The sequence below is a fragment of the Terrapene carolina genome, unplaced genomic scaffold (genome assembly GCF_002925995.2).
Source record: "Terrapene carolina triunguis isolate 2854851 unplaced genomic scaffold, T_m_triunguis-2.0 Scaffold62, whole genome shotgun sequence".
In the NCBI taxonomy this organism is placed as follows: domain Eukaryota; kingdom Metazoa; phylum Chordata; order Testudines; family Emydidae; genus Terrapene; species Terrapene triunguis.
Genome location: NW_020664413.1, coordinates 49,746,070 through 49,767,598, shown reverse-complemented (window position 1 = coordinate 49,767,598; position 21,529 = coordinate 49,746,070). Strand labels below are relative to the sequence as shown.

Here is a 21,529-nt window from a genome sequence, read left to right as displayed (position 1 = left end):
AATGTACATGATCCTGAAGTGGGTACATGAGAAAAGCTTCATTAAGTGCCGCCTGATAGAGCTGATGGAAGAGAAGATCCAAGGTTTGGAAATGCAGGTGGAAACTACGGTTGAGTTTCTAAGAGGATTCAGGCAGATGATACAGGAACGGTCTTGGGACCAATCTTATTTAACATTTTTAATACTGACCTTGGCACAGAAAGTGGAAGTGTGCTAATAAAATTTGCAATGACACAAAGTTGCGAGGTATTGCCAATACAGAGGAGGACCGGAATATCAGAAAAGATGATCTGGACAACCTTGTAAACTGGAGTAATAGAAATAGGATGAAATTTAATAGTGCAAAGTCATGCACTTAGGGACTAACAACAAGAATTTTTTCTATAAGCAGGGGGCATTTGAGTTGGAAGTGACAGAGGAGGAGAAGGACCTGGCTGTACTGATTGATTACAGGATGACTATGAGACACCAATGTGATGCAGCTGTTAAAAAGGCTAATGCAACTCTAGGATGCATCAGGCATCATATTTCCAGTAGAGACAGGAAAGTGTTAATACCATTATACAAGCCACTGGTGAGACCTCATCTGGAATACTGCGTGCAATTCTGGTCTCCCATGTTTAAGAAAGAGGAATTCAAACTAGAACAGGTGCAGAGAAGGGCTACTAGGATGATCCGAGGAACAGAAAAAAAACGGTTACTCACCTTTTTGTAACTGTTGTTCTTCGAGATGTGTTGCTCATATCTATTCCAGTTAGGTGTGTGCACGCACCGTGTGCACGGAAGTCGGAAAACTTTTCCCTAGCAGCTACCCGTCAGGCTGGCTATGGAGCCCCCTGGAGCGGTGCCGATATGGTGCTCTATATAAGACCCTGCCGGCCCGACACCCCCTTCAGTTCCTTCTTGCCAGCTACTCTGACAGAGGGGAAGGTGTGGGGGGAAATGGAATAGATATGAGCAACACATCTCGAAGAACAACAGTTACAAAAAGGTGAGTAACCATTTTTTCTTCTTTGAGTGCTTGCTCATATTAATTCCAGTTAGGTGACTCCCAAGCCTTACCTTGGAGGTGGGGTCGGAGTAAAGGTAGTGCGGACTGAAAAATAGCCCTGCCGAAGGCCGCGTCATCGCGGGATTGCTGGACTATGGCGTAGTGCGATGTGAAGGTATGCACTGAGGCCCATGTGACAGCCCTGCAGATGTCCTGAAGGGGCATGTCATAACTATAAAGGGAAGGGTAACAGCCCTCCTGTGTACAATACTATAAAATCCCTCCTGGCCAGAGACTCCAAAATCCTTTTACCTGTAAAGGGTTAAGAAGCTCAAGTAACCTGGCTGACACCTGACCCAAAGAACCAATAAGGGGACAAGATACTTTCAAATCTTGGTGGGGGGGAAGACTTTTGTTTGTGCTCTTTGTTTTGGGGGTTGTTCGCTCTTGGGACTAAGAGGGACCAGACATCAATCCATGCTCTCCAAATCTTCTGAACAAGTCTCTCATATTTCAAACTTGTAAGTAACAGCCAGGCAGGGCGTGTTAGGTTTATCTTTGTTTTCTCAACTTGTAAATGTTCCTTTTGCTAGAGTGTTTATCTCGGTTTGCTGTAGCTTTGAACTTAAGGCTAGAGGGGGTTCCTCTGGGCTCTTTGAATCTGATTACCCTGTAAAGTTATTTTCCATCCTGATTTTACAGAGATGATTTTTACCTTTCTTTAATTAAAAGCCTTCTTTTTAAGAACCTGATTGATTTTTCCTTGTTTTAAGATCCAAGGGGTTTTGGATCGGTGTTCACCAGGGAATTGATGGAGGAGTCTCTCAAGGCTACCCAAGGAAGGGAGTTAGCACGTGGGAGTGGTGGCAGCAAAACCAGATCTAAGCTGGTAGTTAAGCTTAGAAGTTTACATGCAGGTCCCCATACCTGTACTCAAGTTCAGAGTGGGGAAGGAACCTTGACAGGGCACATTTGCCAGAAAGGCGGTAGATGATGCCTGAGCCCTTGTGGAGTGAGCTGTAACAGCAGGTGGAGGGACTTTCGCCAGATTGTAGCAGGTACGGATACATGCGATAATCCATGAAGATATCCGCTGGGCAGAGACCGGAGCGCCCTTCATCTGTTGTGCGATGGTGACGAACAGCTGGGTCGTCTTACGGAATGACCTTGTACGGTCTATATAGACGGCGAGGGTTCTTCTAATGTCCAGTGAATGAAGACGCTGCTCCCGAAGGTTGGTATGCGGTTTCGGGTAGAAAACCGGCAGGAAAAAGTCTGGTCTTACATGGAAACGAGATACCACTTTTGGCAGGAAGGCTGGGTGAGGCCTCAGCTGAACTTTATCCTTATGGAAGATGGTATAAGGTGGTTCACAAGTGAGCTCGTAGCTCGGAAACCCGGCGTGCCGAAGTAATGGCCACTAGGAAGGCGACCTTCCAGGAAAGGTAGAGGAGTGAACAGGAAGCCAGTGGCTCAAAAGGAGGACCCATCAGACAGGAAAGAACCAAGTCAGTTCCCAGGTCGGCATGGGAGGTTTCATCGGGGATGGATCTTTTCCAAACCTTTCAGGAAGCGCCACGTGACCGGGTGTGCGAACACAGTGTCCCGCCGCTCCCGGATGGAATGCTGAAATGGCCGCGAAGTGAACCTTGAGGGAACGAAAGGCGAGATGTTGGTCTTTCAAGTGCATTAAGTAGTCCAGGATGCAGGGTATGGGAGCTTGGAGCGGGGATACTTGCCGCTGGGCGCACCAGGTGGAAAACCTTTTCCATTTAGCTTCGGAAGTGAGTCTGGTAGAGGGTTTACGGCTTTCCAGGAGTATGCACCGTACCGAGTCCGAGCAGGCGCGCGCAGCCTGGTTTAACCACGGATCCTCCAGGCCGTAAGATGGAGCGACTGAAGGTCCGGGCATAGGAGACGACTGTGGTTCTGTGAGATGAGATTGGGACTGAGAGGAAGATGTTGGGGCCCCCGTATCGATAGATCCAACAGGGTGGGATACCAGGCAGGGGCCACCAGTATGACATCCGCCTTGTCCCTGCGGACCTTGAGAAGTACTTTGTGGATCAGCAGAAATGGCGGAAAAGCGTAGAGTAGCTGGCCTGACCACGAGATCAGGGAAGCATCCGCGCTCAATCCCTGACTGTGACCCCTGAAGGAGCAGAAGGCTGGGCACTTCCTGTTGGTTCGCGAAGCGAACAAGTCGATACGGGGAAACCTCCAGGTGCGGAAGATTGAATAGATGATGTCCAGGCAAATCGACCATTCGTGCGTGAGGAAGCTGTCTGCAGGCACATTCTGAACACCCGGCACGTACGAAGCTTGGAGAGTGATGGAGTGGGCTAAACAGAATTCCCACAGAAGAAGGGCTTCGTGGCAGAGTGATGACGACCGGGCTCCGCCTTGTTTGTTCAGATAAAACATGGCTGTGGTGTTGTCTGTCAGAACTTCTACGCAACGGTCTCGTAGGTGGGGAAGGACCGCTTGACATGCAAGGCGGATCACCCTGAGTTCCTTGATATTGATATGGAGAGTTAGCTCGTTCTCCTGCCACAGACCCTGCGTTGTCAGGTCTTTGAGGTGAGCCCCCCATCCCAACGCGGATGCGTCCGTGACCAGAGTCAGGGTGGGTTGGGGAGGATGAAACAGGGCCCCAGCACCTACTGTTTGAGGGTCCAGCCACCAATGCAGGGAGTCGAGTGGGGCTCGGGACCGTAAGCACCATATCTAGGTTGTCTCAGCCCGGTCGAAATACAGACGCCAACCACGTCTGTAGGAGTATGAGACGTAGTCTGGAGTGTTGCACTACATAGGTGCAGGACGCCATGTGACCCAGCAGCTTGAGACACTGCCTCACTGTGGTGGTGGGGAACCTGCAGAGGTTGGTGACTATGTTTGTTAGAGATAGATGCCGGGCCTCTGGGAGGAAAGCCCGAGCTTGGTTCGCGTCTAAGACTGCTCCGATAAACTCTATCGTCTGTGTCGGTGACAGTACAGACTTGCTGGCGTTCAGCATGATGCCCAAGTGATTGAACGTGTCCATGACCAACCACACCTGAGACTGGACTTGCTGGCGAGATCGACCCCAGTCGTCGAGATACAGGAACACGTGAACATGATGACGGTGAAGAAAAGCTGCCACGACCGCCATGCACTTGGTGAAGACGCGAGGGGCTGTGCACAAGCCGAACGGGAGGGCTGTGAACTGGTCATGCCACGAACCGGAGAAAATGTCTGTGGGACGGGATGATTGAGATGTGAAAGTAGGCGTACCAGTCTCCCAGGTCCAGGGAGTGGATGATCATGGCCAAGGAGACCATGCAGAACTTCAGGTTGACAATGTCCGTCTGGACACAAGATGTCTACCACAGGGTCTTCTTCCTCCACAACCTCCTCCACTTGGACGTTCATGTTTAGGACTATGCGCCTGAGTAGCTCTTGTAAGACCCTAAACTCCATGGGGGGTTGGCCTGCTGCAGACGTGCCGGCTATGGCCTCATCAGGGGAAGATGAGGAAGATGCCACCGGGAGAGCCGGGTCTGACGTGGCCCCTTGATCCGTCATGACCGGGTCTTCCTGGGCGCATGGCGTAGCCTCTACCACAGGAGGAGCGCACTCCGAGGGTTGGGGCTGGTCTGGAGGCGGGCGGCTGAGGGTTGCCTCCGGGGGTCGGTCACCTGAGCATGACGACGGCCAGTGGGAGGGGCACCTTGGGCCTGGTGGTATGCCCAAGGGGTCCAAAATTGCCACCGAGGTTGCCAGTGTGGTGCTGAGGGATCCTGTCCCAGGCTTCCCGAGCCCGACTGAGGGATGTCCGAGGCCCCTGAGGCTTGTCCCGATCTGATGGAGGGGGACTGCGAGCGCGACGGCCGGGGGGAGCGGTGCAGGAGTGCGTGGAGGGGGGCACCGAGTCCCTCGACGGACGAGGATCATGTGATGACCAGGGCCGATATGGGGAGCGGTGCTGAGAGGGTGATCAGTGCCGCGAAGAAGACCGGCGTCGCGAAGAAAACCGGCACCGAAACGTGGACCGGTGCTGCGACAGGGACCGGGGTCGGGTCGGGGATCTGCGACAGGCCTGAGAGCGGTGCTGCGATGACAAACGGTACCGCGCAGGGGATCAGTGCCAGTCCAAATGGTGACGCGGGGTTGCCGAATGGGATCAGGACCTTGAGCGGGACCATGTCCTGGCGGCCGACGACGACCTCGAGCGTGAACAGCTCCGAGGGTCGGGGCTGCGAGACCAGCGCCGTGAGTCTAACCGGAGTCATGAGTCGGACCGGTGCGCGGTGCAGTGCCGGGACTCTGAACGATACCGGGACTCAGAGCAGCGTGGGGAAGCCGGTCTGGGAACGGGAGGCCCGAACATCGCCAGTTTACCACTCGATGGTACCAGGAGTCGTGCCGGGGGCGGCGCTGGGACGGGGGATAACGGTGCCGTCATCTCAATAAGCCCTCTAGTGGCCTCGAAGGTGTCCGGGATGGAGAGCAACGTAGCTTCCTCCACTTGAGGAGGTCCCCGTGGTGCGGGACTAGTATGAGCAGATGGAGATCTCGCGGTTTTGTCAGGCTTTGGGCTTGCTCAGAGCGGTGCTCGGTCGGGGCCATGGTGACTGCCTCAGGCCTTTTGGAATGTCCTTCCACGGCTTGCTTCTTACAAGCAACCAGGGAGTGGGAGCAGTGCCAAGGTAGACGTCTTTGGGGCCCGGGAGATCATCGGTCTCAAGGAGGGCGAGGATCCTTGAGCAGTGCTGTGGAGAATGCTGGGGAGTAGTGGAGCACTTGATAGCAAGAGACCACTGTTCCAACAACCGTCATGGGCTGTAAGAAGGAACTGAAGGGGGGTCGGGCTGGCAGGGTCTTATATAGAGCGCCATATCAGCGCCACTCCAGGGGGCTCCACAGCCGGCCCGACAGGTAGCTGCTAGGGAAAAGTTTCCCGACTTCCGTGCATGCGGCGCGCACACTCACCTAACTGGAATTGATATGAGCAAGCACTCAAAGAAGAACCTACCTTACTACAGGAGACTCAAAGAGCCTGGCTTGTTTAGCCTAACCAAGCAAAGGCTGAGGGGAGATATGATGCTCTCTGTAAATATATCAGAGGGAGAAATACCAGGGAAGAAGCAGAGTTATTTAAGTGAAGCACCAATGTGAACAGAAGAACAAATGGATATAAACTGGCCATCAACAAGTTTAGGCTTGAAATTAGAAAAAGGTTTCTAACCATCAGAGGAGGGAAGTTCTGGAACAACCTTCAAAGGGGAGCAGTGGGGGCAAAAAAAATCTAACTGGCTTCAAGACTGAGCTTGATGAGTTTATGGAGGGGATGTTATGATGAGACTGCCTACAATTGCATATAGCTGATCTGCAACTTCTAGCAACAAGTATCTCCAATGGCTTATGATGGAACACTAGATGGAGAGAGCTCTGCATTAGTACACAGAATTCTTTCCCAGGTGTCTGGCTGGTGGGTCTTGCCCACATGCTCGGGGTCTAACTGATCACCATATTTGGGATCAGGAAGGAATTTTCTGCCAGGTCCGACTGGCAGAGACAAGGGGGTTGGGAGATTTGTTTTGCCTTCCTCTGCAGTATGAGGCCCAAGTCACTTGCTGATTTAAACTAGAATGGTGGATTCTCTGTAACTTTAAGTCTTTAAATCACGATTTGAGGACTTCAGTAATTCAACCAGAGGTTATGGATCTATTACAGGAGTGGGTGGTGAGGTTCTGTGGCCAGCAAAGTGCATGAGTTCATACTAGATGATCCCTTCTGACCTTAAAGTCTATGAGTCTAATGCAAAGCATCAAATTCCAACCAATTTAATGGACTGACCTGCTATAATTATTAATAAAGGATGTCAAAGTATCCAGCACAATTCAACATTTAGCCAAGGACATCCCCTCTGCAAGTATAAAGGTAAGCAGTTCTTGCCATTCTCTTGCACAGTTAAGGCACAGTAATGTATAAACAAGTCATACAAAATTCTACCAAGAATTAGTCACTTTTATATTGGCAAAGGATGTGTATAATTAAAGACTGAACTTTGCTGGGAGTCTTGCCTACATAGGTACATATCATACATACCCATATACTCGGTGACAAATGTGACAAAGTTGCAGAGCCATTCAATAATCCCTTAAAAACCTCTCACCTGCAGTAATACATAGTTCAGAGACACATTCTAATATTTGAAATTCCTGATCTGCTTCAAGGTGCAGGATGGACAGTCAGTTCTGGATTAGTTCCTATGGTTTAGGAGAAGGCTTGTGGGATATTTCACAATGCTGCAGAGCTAAAAATGAGAGTTTTCTATATCTGGATAAGAGATATTCCCCGTTTTCCAAAGGGAACATAGCCAAGCCTGTAGCCCTTGAAGTTTCTAAGATACCTTAACATTTAATGATGACAGTTTTATCCTTAGAAAAGTTAGTTCGATTCATTTTTAGAGGGTTTTTTGTTTTGTTTTTGTTTTTTTCCAGTTTTACTTACAATTTTCCTTGTCCCTCTTTCCAGCTGGATTCTCAATACTAGCATTATAGGTGGAGAAATACAACAAAACCCAGTCCTAAAGGATACAATGTATAACTCCTGTTTACAAATCTGCTCATTTAAGAGGATTACGTGTTCATGAAAGATTAAATGTGTGCCAGGTGCTCTGCTGCACCCAGACAACACACATGGGTTAACTTATAGCGAAACATTACATACAAAAAAAATATATATATTCCTTCTCTCTATGCAACTACACTATCTGCCTAGCTCCTGATTTTCAGCATCTGTTCTATGGATTTGCATTTCAATTATGACAGGCAAACTTCTGTGATTTACTGTTATTTTGCCTCCGTCCTTAGCTTTATGTCAGCCAGCAGAAAAATAACATTGTAATATACATGCCACACATTTTCAGCTAATTTGATGCAGGAGAGTATTTTAAAAAAACAGATTCTCTTTTTCTATAATTCTTTTGCTCTTGTTTGTTTAAACTATTTATATTAATATAAAAAAAGAATTGACTAGTTATTAATTTTCTTATTTAACTGGATTTTTTTTGTTCTAAACCTGTATTAAAACAAGAAAAAAAGTAACTTCTATGCCTTTCCTCATTATATCAATATCAATAGGAACTACGCTAAATTGATGATACAATATAAAGCTTGCTGATTTTCAGTAATATCCCTACTTTTTAGATTGGGAGTTTTTCAAGGCAGAGACCGCTCCTCCTTCTCTATGTTTGTACAGCACCTCAACATTTGTGGACACTATCAAACAAAACAAAAAAAAACCAAACACTATGCACGATGGAACAAAATGCTAATTGCCACATCTCAGTAATAGAAAATTCATGTTCATATTTTGGTATCACAAATGTAAGAATTAAATATATTCCTGAACACAAAGACAACGTTCTTAAAGGGTTACATCTTTCATGATCAAATTCTATTAAATATTAATTGCAGTACCATGGCAACAGAAATGTTGTCTGACCTCTTACTGAGCAAGATCTACTAGAAATATTTGTTTCAGAGACAAAAATCCAGTGTTTCCTCCAAAGTTAAATGAGTCATCCTTCCAACATTTTAGCACTCTGTTTTTAAAAAACAGCACTTTTATGCTCATGTATTACTATATATAGAATTATTTTAGATAAAACACTCTTGTGAAACAAGAAAATCTATTTCAAACAACATTTGTTTTGAATCAGAAGCAGAACACTTTTTCAGTGTTAGATAATCTGTGGGGGACAATCCCATCTTCCACTTCTATTATCTGGAAGGCAACCAGCATTTGTATCTGGCACTAGCACCAGATTCTCTGTGAAAATGGAGAGGATGACTCATAATCACATTTCTTTCAATCAATTTAACATCTCATTCTATGATCAAGAAACCATTTTGCAGAGGGCAAGACTAGCTACCCAGTTCCACTTATTCAATTAAATAAAGAGTTGAATTCCATAATATTTAAAAAAAAACACCATACATTATGAAAGGTACTTTACAATAATCTCCATAACTAATATTTATAAAATTGTACACAGGCAATTAAAAAACCCAATGAAGTATATTATGCCAAGTCTGGAAGCGAGACAAAACTGGTAACTGTTATAATCAAAGGGTGAAACAATTCCATGGGCAAAATGTTTTGGGAGCACTGAACCTAATAATCGGCTTAGTGAGAGGATACAAATCTGACGTACTGAATAAAAAAAACAAAAACAAAAAAATCCACATGGTATCTTCCTTTATGATATTATGATCTCAAACAAGAAGTAGAAGATTCTCATTATTAAATATTATATAATTCTTACCATCTTCATTCAGGAACAGTTTGTTGAATCTTAATCCACTAGGCTCTTTACCAACATATCTGTGCACATACTCTGTGCCAAGGTCATTAACAGCAACAGCGTATTTCAAAGGCTTTACACAGGACTGAAGACAAAAGGGGACTTTGGTATCTCCAACAGAATGCCTAGCAGAGAAAGAGATAAAATTGTTTAATATTTTCCCTTTTTTGATCACTGTGCCAAGATTAATTGCTGCACTAATTCTTCAGACTATTATTTATTGTTTTTTGTACTACCAATATTGTTAAATTAGATTTTAAAAGAACAGAAGTCTCTGATCAATTCAACATGTTTTGTTTTTCAACGTGTGTAAAGGCAACAGTGAAGTCAAACATTGGTAATCACCATATAAATAAGAAAACAGAAGTAAATGAGCTGCTGAAGTCTAGAGAGACGCATCTGTGTCAGACCTAAAACTCAGGAGTTCCTGAATCCCAGTCCTGTGCTCAAGTCACTAAGCTACAACCTGCACCCAGAACAGATACACCTGTTTGTATCTAGATCAGGGGTCAGCAACCTTTCAGAAGTGGTGTGCCGAGTCTTCATTTATTCACTCTAATTTAAGGTTTCGCGTGCCAGTAATACATTTTAACGTTTTTAGAAGGTCTTTTTCTATAAATCTATAATACATAACTAAACTATTGTATGTAAAGTAAATAAGGTTTTTAAAATGTTTAAGAAGCTTCATTTAAAATTCAATTAAAATGCAGAGCCCCCTGGACGGGTGGCCAGGACCCGAGCAGTGTGAGTGCCACTGAAAATCAGCTTGCGTGCCGCGTTCGGCACGCATGCCATAGGTTGCCTACCCCTGATCTAGATAATTAAAGCAATCCAACTTGGATTTGAGCTTCCAGACCTGTGTCAAGTGGTAGGATTTACATTTCAATAGGGTCTCAGTGGAAATATCTACTCTGTAATGAGATTATGAAAGACAAAATTTGATTAAATGGATTGCTTAGTATGTTTTAACAACTAATTCAGAATGTTTGTAAAAGCAAGGATGGATTAGCAAAAGTAGTCTGAATCTGCTTAAAATATGGGTCTCCAAACTTGCCAAGTCCTTGTCTGTCAGCTGAGTTTTAAGAGTACACTTTTTTGTTATGTTTTCAAAAAGGAGATTATTTTAAGAGGCCTTTAATGGCGCTCCCAGAACCCCTTTGAGGGCATTAACATTATACTTGATGGCCTTTCATTAATATATTTTGTAATATTCCTAACACGGCAAAATCCTAACCTTAGGAGCATGACAAACAGGAATAGATCTTGAGTCAACATTTTAAAACTGATCTGCAAAGAACAAATGAAATAATTAATGTACCAGTGAAGGAAGATTCTGAACTGGAATATCGGTAAATCACTTTTACACAAAAACTGTGTAGTATTTTCATTTCAATGCTTGCCAGTTTGACTGAACTGGATCCTGAAATTCCCTAGCCACAGAAAACACACTATTACAGCTGCCCAAGTACACTGAAGATAAGCCTCCCATGATTTTCAGCTTAACGCTGGCCAAATGGTGTCAAACCCCACCCTCATATCCTCCAGCAAGGATCAACTGTGAAATTCCCCAACTACATACTGTAGTCTTCTTCACAGTAAGCTCTCCAAGCATTAGGACGATCCCAAACTTCAGATCTAAATAAGAGCTGATCAAAAAATTTCAGCAAAAACACAAAACTGAGCAAGAGTTGGTGATTTTCCCCTTTGTTTTCCAAACAGATATACGATACATACAGTATGCCTTAAGAAAATAGTTATTTGATTACTATGAGTGAGAGAAGAGAATAAGGTGTTTTTGAAGCAATTTTCAGTAGGTTACTTCAGTAACAACATATTACACATTAAAACTGGCATGCTAACTCACGGGAAGGTCAGTCTTTGTGTCAGAATACATATATTCTAATTTCAGAAGTGAAGGGGGTTTCTCAAAAGATAGCTCCTATCAAAGATTGCCTCCCAAATAAGTCCTCTTTACAGCCAACCTTCACTGTGTAGCTACTAACAACAGAAGTCATCTGCTGCAGCTGTAAAGTCATTGGGTTAATACTGAAGTTCATTCATAAGATCACTACTGAATGCTACTGTCATGGATGCTGTACTGCCAAATATCACAAGACAAGTTCTGGTGGCTACTGCTCCCAATAAAATGAAGTGGTTTCTCCTGTATGGGTAATACCAATAAAACTTAACTGAGCCATATAACATTACAATTAGAGAGTTCTGCTCCTGTTGCTGTAGTTTAAGTTATACCAATAGTGAAAATCTTAAACATGCTAAAAATATACCTCTGTCCATCCACTGTGCAAAGTGACACTCCCCACAAATCAGGGCTGAACTTGGCCAGTTGTGGAATATAGTCAGCAACCTACCCAAAATATTAAATGAAATTATACAGTTCATTATATTGTTAAAATGTTTATTTTCATTATTAAGCAATATACTGTAACAGGCATAAACATGTGCGGATATTATGCTGTGGAATACAGCATATTCCATTTCTCCGAATAGCTTGGGGGACAGAGATTTTATTCAGGTAATCAGAAGTTTGGATAAGCAAGAAGACAGTCTCTTGCACCAATCCCCTCCAGTGCTCTCCCTTACAGTCAGAAATAACTGTACAGGGAATAGACTTTACTATTATCACTACATGTGTGCAGTAACTATAAGGCAGCAGACTCTCTTGCACCCAGGCTTCTACTGCAGCTGCTCGGTGCGTGCACGACCCATCACTAGCTCCTGCGGGCCACTCAGGAAGCAGCATGGCGGCTGGGCACCTCGGTGCTGCATCATCCAGGGCCACTGCTATGACAGCAACCAGCTGAAGAGCAACTCCACAGTGGAGGTGTGGGGAGTGGTCAAGGGGGCAGGGATATGCATTACCAGCAGCTGTGCATGGGTGAAGGGGGTTCCACCAGATGGTTGAAAGCATGCTGATATTTTGGGGAGGGGACAAGGAAAGGATTCAGATAACAGAGAGGTTCAGATAATAGGGTTTTGGATAAACAGGAGCATACTGTATGTGAGATATGCTGAGAGTGACTAAATTAATGTGCCAACAGTCACAGATAAAATCCAAAACCTTACTGCAAGTTTACAGAGAAGTATTTTCCAGTGACCTATAACAACCTGCAGCTTGGTCCAGTGGTTCTTAACCTGGGGTGTACGCACCCCCTGGGGGTGCGAGATGCCCTTTCTGGGGGTGCGAGACATGCCAGACTTTTTTAGAAGGTAAATCATCCAAAACACAAATTAAGTATAGGCACGTAAGTACAACTATTTTGTTTCATCAAACCTATGTATTTATAAACACTATACATTTTTTAACCATTACTGTAATATACAAACAAAAAATATCTCTAGGTTTAAGGGGTGCGAGAACATATTTTGATTTTTGATAAGGGATGCGAGAACATATTTTGAGAACCAAAGGGGTGCAGGCTGCAGTAAAGGTTAAAAACCACTGGTCTAGGAGGAATTCACATCCAAACTTACATGCATTCAGGATCTTCAAATTATAAGCATAATTAATTTGAAACAAAAAGAGTTTTAAAACAATCTTGTATACAAAATTAGTGGAAGCAATGGATTAATTGCAGTAGGCTAACAGAAGTACGATATTGACAAATATACAATTTCCCCCACAGAGATATGCCAGAGTGTCTCAGATGCTGTTCTTACGTGATTTATTATCCAAGACTTAGAGCTCTCTTGCAGATAAATCAAATCATGCCAAATCATATGGCAGTTCTGTTATTTATATAAATAAGCACGAGGAAGCAACAACACTAATTTTTCTCGTTAGTCCAAGACAGAATTTGAACTCAGATCGCAAGACGTACAAACCCCTACTACTATCTCACTAAATGAAAGTCTTTTAAAACATATACTATCTAATTATGTTTATATGGTCACAGATATGAGTTAGCTCAGAACCCATCAGTACCAAGACAGTATTTCCATGGCTTTATTAAGTATTAGGAAATCTCTCCAATTAGAAGAAAACCCAGAGTTTGGTTAATTTCCAAAAATCATTAGAAGCTTGGCAATGCTTTCAGATGTTGAAGGCATGTCAAAGCATGAGACTATACTATATTTAATGCAGTTTAGGTTAATTTAAACCAAAAGTATAAAAAAATTACTAGGTTGCAAGAACTCAAAAAACCTCTGTAAGGGATTCTAATCTCCTCCCACCCCTAAAACAGTCGTCTTAAAATATATCAAATATAAACCATTGGCTCAACTTTTAACAAACTGTGGCTCTCTTTTAGGCTGGGCAGGTTTGAAGGAAAAAAACAAAAATAAAACACACACACACACACACACCCTTACAAAGGAATTACCTGTCCTCCAGATTGTTTTTTAGCACTTTCATACAGCTCATCAATGTGTGAAGTAAACGACATAAAATCTGGAATGACGAACTTTCTCCTGAAGGCCTGAGTAAGCAATACAATATTGCTTTGTACACACCTGCAGAATGTAAGAAAAATGTTAAGTAAATATTCCAGCTGCCTTTTATTTCTCTCAGAGGACTATTAAAGGGCCAATCCAGCCCTTGCTTATGGTAATCCACTGAAGTAAACAGCATTATGTGCATGAGTAAAGGCTGGATGACTGGGCCCCTAATTATTCTTACAAGCATAAGATATTCTTTATTGGAAAGAAGCTTCCATTCCACAGAGATATTAGGGAAAATTTTAAATTGCTTATTTACAGCAGTTGAATACTTGTCCATTTTATTCTTTAATTATTTTTGGTTCTTATTTAAGGTTTCAACTGCAGGGCTGCACTGCATTTCTAATTGTATGTGACCACCAGTTTTATTCAGCATGCTGCATACTACGAGTCACCGAGCTCCACAGGGCTGGCTCCTTCCCTCAACCCTTCTAATGGATCCTCTCTATGAGTTTGGTGAGGAAATGGCCATACTCTAGCCCAAACCATATAAGTGCTCCATAAATGCTGAAATTGGGGGACAGCGAGCAGCTGGATGCTCCTTTAAAGCCATCTACACATCTTCCCTTCAAGCTGCCACCAACCCACCCAGAGTACATCTCTCTACTCCCTTGTTCCCACAAGGGCCAACAGATCCTTCCCACTCCTCCCCCAGCACCACCCCATCTGGTAAATCTGAGGGCCAGGAAGGCGTGGGGCAAGGGAAGTTGTGGAAACTAGGTGCAAGAAGATTAAAGTGGGAAAGAAAGCAAAAATGGGGGAAGCTGTAAGAAAGGGAAGATGACTGAGTAGAGAAAGATAACGGAGAAATGCTGCAGGAAGGAAAAAACACACAAGAGTATGCAAGAAGACAGACAAGAAAAAAGAATAAAAGACAACATATGTAAGTGAAACATAGTAAATATGTCAGACATATCATGAGGGGATGTATGGAGGAATGGGACAGGAACAGCTCTATTCCAACGAGAGGAGTGGGTTCAACACAAAAATGGTTGCAAACTACTGCAACACTGATACAGAATCGGCACACTTTCTATCAGTCTGTTTAAGCCTCTAAAACTGTAGCACACAATAAAAATTTAACACCCAAAATCAGGTTAAGAGCCAAAATCACCCAAGAATTTTGTTCAAAAAAAGATTGCATTCTTCCTACAATTGATATCATCTAGTAAGATTTCTTCTGAAAAATTAAGACTAAATTATGGTTCAAAATTCTAACATTTTAACCGGTGATACTTCTGGAAACATGTCATTTAATTACGAACAATGAAGAACAAAAAAAAGTTTATTTCCAAATATTCTGTATTACAGCATCACTAACAGCTCAAAATGGTTGTACGCAGGTTACTGAATAAATCTATTCTCCCCTTAAATCTGTGGCAACTTCTCTTTCTGTGAAGCCCCAGTTCAGGTTTAAATCATGCTGACCATTCACACTTTGTGAATTTCACCCTAAATTCAACTGACAAGATTGTTCCAAATAGTAGAGGGTACCTCTCTCCAACAATGAAGGAAAAAGGCTAGAAAGGAATAGAACCAGTCTCTCTGAAGGATACCTAAAATAGTGTTTTTTATTGGCTGCAACCTGTCAAATTTGCATAGGGGACCTACTTTGTTACCCTGTCAATTTGCGCATACTTCTGACATAGTTTGTAATGACTATCTATCCCTTTTTGGTAGATACTCATGTAGTTTTCAGAGACCTATTTCATCTCTATGACCAGGAACCCTCAGAGGTTGTTACCTATTTGAAGGGGGTCCCTGCTCTTTTGGAAGCAATTAAGTAACAGCAGTTAAGACACCTGGGCACTCAGAAGAATCCATTATCCATTTTCTATTTTTTGAGATATTATAAAATAACTATTTTTAAACTGTTGCATAAAATTCTGACACTCTGGCATGTATACGCACATAACTCAGGAAGGTGAGAGGGCTATACAGAATTTACAATACCAATCACCCCTGATAATCAGGACAAAGCTTGACCTCAAAAGTAAGAATCGTGGGAAACCATCTCTCTTTATATAGAAAAGCAGCCTTTAATTCCAAGTTTTTAAAAGAGGCTCACGGATTCAACTCACGGATTTAGCAGCTGCTAATATAAATAAGGGAAAAAACACTTTCCATAATCTCATTTTGAGTCCCTCACAGCTTTCCAGATATGTTTTAGATGAAATTTTCCATGTTCCTTTCACCCTAGAAACAATTTTTTTTTGCAATATACCTAGTTTTGTTGAGTCATGAGACATACGGGAAAAAGCAACATTTCCTATTTTTGTAACCATTTCCTATATTCCATTAACCTCTTCTCTCCCCAATCACCACCAAACTGGGGACTCAAAAATAACTAAACTTTGTATATTTACAAGAGTCATTCCTGGGGTATGTTTAAATTTCCCCCATCCCTTTTCACTAGTAATCCATGATGTTAAAAGTTAAGAGCAAGGAAAATTTTCAAACAGAATGTGACTTTTAAGCTGGAGCGTTACAGGTTACATGAAATCAGAAATATAGATATTGTTTCACCAGTACCATTTATTACATTTGTGCAGTGGGGAAGTCAGCATGTCAGCTGGACCCTAACTTTCATGAGAGTTAAGTGTGTAAGCTTAATATTGTATTAATTTTTTTGACATTTTTACACAAAATAGCTCATTACCACCTAAAACAGTGTTGTGTGGCAAATACAAGGGGTATAGACAACCTGTTATAGAAATTGATTTTAGTTATAAAAATTAATCAACTCCTACTGTTTTCCATAAAATTATTTCAGTATTGAAAATCTAGTGGTTTTTTCCAATCTTCAGTATAGTCAGTCTCTTATACACAGAACAGCAATCAAGCCAGCTTTCCCCAGGTTATGTTGCCAACGTGCATTATCTTAACATGGAGGAGCAAACCCGAGAGATTATTCAGTCTCCATGCTCAATCTTCAGCCTTTGAATGAGTTACCAAAAAGTGCCCCAACAGATATCACCTGGTTTTGACATGGAGGTCTTGTCTTTGCTAGAAAAGGTTTGCCACTATGGCTATACAGACAAACCCTTCTAGTGTAGAAGCAGATTATCCTGGCATAAGTTCTTTTGTCAATAACTTATACCAGTTGCCAGAAAGAAATAAGCTACATCAGCAAAAGCACTTTTTATCAAGTATAACTGCTCTATACTAAGGTTTCTGCGAGTGGAGAAATGTTGTAAACAAATCTCACACCCTTACCTAATATATATTACTATATCTGCAAACATTTCTAGTGGACACCTGGTCTTGAACATCCACTCATTAGTAACTAGACAAAGCTACTGATTTTTCTCATCAATTCACATAGTAGGTTTTAACTGTCTAATGATTCATGCTACTTTCAATAAAGTGATCTAGAAGTGAAATGCTTTGTTATTCTGACATAACCTGATTAAATCACTTATTTCCCCAATTCTTCCCATCCTCCCAAAAAAAAACCAAAAAAAACCCCTAAGTAAACATTTCACTTATTTTAACTAGCAAAGCTAGGGGGAAGGAAGGAGGATGAATTATTGCAGCTAACATTACTGTTCCCCAGCCTGCTCTATAATAGACCCCAATGACATTTCACAAATGCAAGGAGTATCCCACTCAGCACAAAGAGAAGCAGGATGTAACACTGACAGAATAGTTGAATTTAAAGAGTATATTTTAAAAACTTCTATATCGGATCTAGTTTTGCTTGCAGAATCACCATGCCACAGAATAAAAATGAAAAGAAGTTACACCCTACTCTTAACACAAGCCTAGAGTCTCATTTCAAGATTTAAGAATTCCCAAGTCTGAAAAACTAAATAGAAACAAGTTTACATTCCTTTTTAAACATCCAAATAAACTGAAAATAGGGGCAAGGAGAGCACTTGGCATGAACTGAACTTTGTAAATGGCACAGATATTGTTTAGCTAACTTGCTGCAGATATTTTACAACTCTTAGACTGTGTGGTATTGTATAAAGCTTTTCCATAACTAATACTAGAAAAGGTGCATGTACACTTAATTGAACCAAACCATTTAGTAGGCCCTGTATCATAAAAAGGTATTTAAAAAACCTATTCAATGACTGAACGTCACAGAGGTTAGTTTTCAGTGCATTGTACAGGAATAGACACACATTTCATTTATAAATGTAGATTCACACTTAATTCTTTGCTGCATCTTACTGCACATTTAACAATACTAAAATGTAAGACTGTCTCCAGTGTTCTTTTTCTGAAAAATAAGTTTACTTTCTGCATCACTAATTAGTGCATAGAAAGTAGCTGATTTTAAGAACAGCTTTTTTTCATTTTGTGAACAATTAGGTAAGAGGGATGCAGGATTTTATTCCTTGAGTATCAACATGAACCTAGCCTGCTGTATTTCATGAGATAGTAAAACATTCTCAAATATTAGTTTAACGTAAGTTGAATTAAATATGGGTCTCTCCCTCATTTTTCATTTTAACTACATATTAGATTTATACACAGTATATATATATTTTCCATGACAGAATGTGACTTAAATAAGGCGTATGACCTTAGCACTGTATAATATAGCAGCCACATCACAATATTATCAGAAATATTTTACTTTTTAAACAAATCTTTGTCCAGCATGACGCCATCTGAAGTTGTTTGAAGAGTTAGTCTTAACATATCCATGCACTCTTTCAACCGTGGATCAGACGTACGCAATCCTGTAGATTTGAGTGCCTATTACAATAAAGAAGAAGTCAGAATTACTACAAATATGAAAAATGCCTTTACTGAAATAAAATTAAATTCTCTAGTGCTTAGCCCTATTAGTTCTCCTCTTCCAACAGAAACATAAATCAGCCTACCAAAATTTCATCGAATTATACATGGGCTCAAAACCCCAATCTCTTGGGCCATAACTTGGAGAGAAGATACCACATTGTTGGGAATGGACCACATCCACCTAGACTGAATTGGCCTCGTTAGCACTGACCCCCCACTTGGTAAGGCAACTCCCATCTTTTCATGTGCTGTATATTTATACCGGCCTACTGTATTTTCACTCCATGCATGTGATGAAGTGGGTTACAGCCCACAAAAGCTTATGCCCAAATAAATTTGTTAGTCTCTAAGGTGCCACAAGGACTCCTCGTTGTTTTTGATGATACAGACTACCACGGCTACCCCTCTGAAACCTATACACATTTATGTAAGTAATTATATAGCTTAATGTATATTTATTCAGATTCTTAATTATGTTAGAAAATGGTGATTGACACATTTACTTATTAGATTTTTTTTAAAAAAAAAAACTCATGATCTGCATCAAGCTGCAGTCAAATGGAATTTGGAATTCACTTAAAAATGAACAAAGAGAGCACTTTGAAATTGTTTTTGCTAGTTAAATAACTACCTTAAATGTGCTGGATACATAGAAAAAAGTTTATCAAAACATGTTTTTAACACAGAAAACTGATTTACTGAACAAATCAAATATTAACACCAGTTAGCGAATTGAACTGACTGTTTCTGGTCACATGTCCTTTAACACTTTCGAACTAGTAGAGCTCATCTTTTCACACCTCATTTCTATTCATAGACTGAAAGAGGAAAACAAGCTTTCCTATTTTTCAATTCCCAATCGTTTCTCAGCTCTGAATGAACTAGTTGAATAGTTACATAAAATGAAAATGAACAGAAATGAAGAAAATATTCTCTGCACCTGAAGAAAAGGCCACCTGCTATCAAAAGGACTTCAACATACTCTGGCTTCAGGTGCTTAGCCAGTGACTTCCACCAGTTCAGTGGTTTGACTTTCTTTAGAAAGTCAATATACTTGTACTGCTTGATTTGTTGTTGTTATTTATATGATCTTACTACAGTAAGTTTTGGCCTTAACACAAGCTGTCAATTACAAATGGACTTAAGTTTATTTTTTAAAAGGAAAATGAATTCAAATTTAAAAAAATCTGGGGGTTTTGTATGTCAGATTTTTATCCACTCTGAAACTTACAGTAATGAACTTATGAACTGGAATTTTTTCTTGCCCTTCTGCAATAGTATAGAACAGCAAATCTTCCAAGCTAGGCAAGAGACCTTGCTTCATCTTACTAGGAATAAAAAGAAAGTCACAGAAGAGTTAGTGCACATGCATTATTTACAATTTATCCACCCTAAAAAAAGCAATGTAGACCAATTTTGCTACTAGAGAACTTGGGAACATTTGCAGGGCAGTTATTTCAAAATTTAGTTCAGCTTTCACCAAAAAATTGATAGTTAAAAAAGCAGCATGTGTGTTCATTTTTTTTTTTATACTGTAGTTAAGATGTTCAACAGTTTGCATTAGTGGTATTACCATCAGTTTTGTATATGGCGATAAACTCAGAAATGAAAGAAGAGATACAAATATTTATTCTAATATCACTTTGTGAAACTGCTACATCACATCTTACTGTTCATGAGGTTCTGTAGGATGAGAATGCATACAGACAAAAATGTTGCATCACTTGACAAGATGATCAAGTTAAAGCCCAATATATCAGGGGAACAAAAGGGAGAAAGAGGCACAAATTTTGTTTTGTTCACAAGGCTTAATTCCACACTTCCACAGGCTTCTCACTGACTTCAGGGGGAGTTACACATGTCTAGAGATCATAAAGACCTACCTAACTGTAAATAAGATATTGGTTTTCACGAGAACAAATATGTGCATTACATTTTCATAGCCTACATTCTTTTCTTCACATCACACTTTCCCTGAACACAAGATGAATCTTAATTTTAAAATATTTAAACTGCATGAGATATGAAAACAACAAAAAGTAACTGCTAGAAAGTTCTTACAACCTCAGAAATTAGCATACTGGATAGGACCAGTGATCTATTTAACCCACTCCCTCCAACAGTGGCCAGTGCCAGAAGTTTCAGAGGAAGATGCAAAAATCCTGTGGTAGGATAATTACTCTTTGGAGGATTCTGCGAGACTGCGCGCCCGCAGAAAACACCCCCACACCCACCCCCCACAGAGAAAACAGCAGAGAAGCCATACACCTGGGGGGGGAGGGGCGACCATGGGTGCAGTTTACTGGGGGATTGCCCCCTCCAAACAGAGGTGAGGCATGGGGGGGGGCACACGGGGTTACATGCCACTGCCCCCCCCCCCATTCTGCAAGCGCAGAGCTGCCCAGCTGATGGAGGCAGTCTCAGCTCGGCTGACTCTGCAGCTGAATGCTGCCTCCTGGGTTCTAGCGCCACTCGTGCTCCCCTTCTGTGTGCTGGGAGCCTTCCTGTTTTCTATTCTGTGCAACACTTAGTCCCCGCAGTAGGGCTGGGTAAGGGGGGGGGGGGAAATGAGGGAAGGGGGGGTGAGGGGAAGAGGCAGTGGGGAGGAAGGGGGGGGTGAAATAGGGCAGGGCAAGGAGAATGTGGGAGTGAGGGGAGGGGGATGGAGAAGAAAAGGGGAGAGCGGAATCGCAGGGGGAAGCAAGAGCCCGGCATGCAGTCTCCCCTCGGCAGCAGCTGTGGCTCCCCCGTTAAGGAGACCCATTGAACCCTGACCCTGACAAGCCCTACCCCCCTACACTTGGACCCCTCCGACAAGCCCCCCACACCCAGATCCCCATCCCACTGATCCCCAACCAGCTGCACCTGGACCCCCCACCCCATCAAGCCTCACTCCCCTAGCCTCCAAACCCTCACACTGAGCCCCATCTCCCCACACCCAGCCTCCTTCCCCCCCCCCCCCCCCCCCCCCCCCC

At 42.3% G+C, this 21,529-nt stretch overlaps 1 protein-coding gene across 2 annotated transcripts in view; it reads right to left on the bottom strand.

The window, feature by feature from the left end:
* The window catches only part of GLS (glutaminase), a 107,385-nt gene that overhangs the window by 71,734 nt on the left and 14,122 nt on the right, over positions 1–21,529 (bottom strand). For both annotated transcript variants that reach the window (XM_024197764.2, XM_024197765.3), the window contains exons 2-6: positions 19,786–19,882; positions 18,388–18,509; positions 13,685–13,814; positions 11,630–11,709; positions 9,306–9,469 (exon numbers count right to left, since the gene is read on the bottom strand). In XM_024197764.2, coding sequence (XP_024053532.2) covers positions 9,306–9,469; positions 11,630–11,709; positions 13,685–13,814; positions 18,388–18,509; positions 19,786–19,882 — 593 coding nt within the window. The remainder of the gene's footprint in view (positions 1–9,305; positions 9,470–11,629; positions 11,710–13,684; positions 13,815–18,387; positions 18,510–19,785; positions 19,883–21,529) is intronic.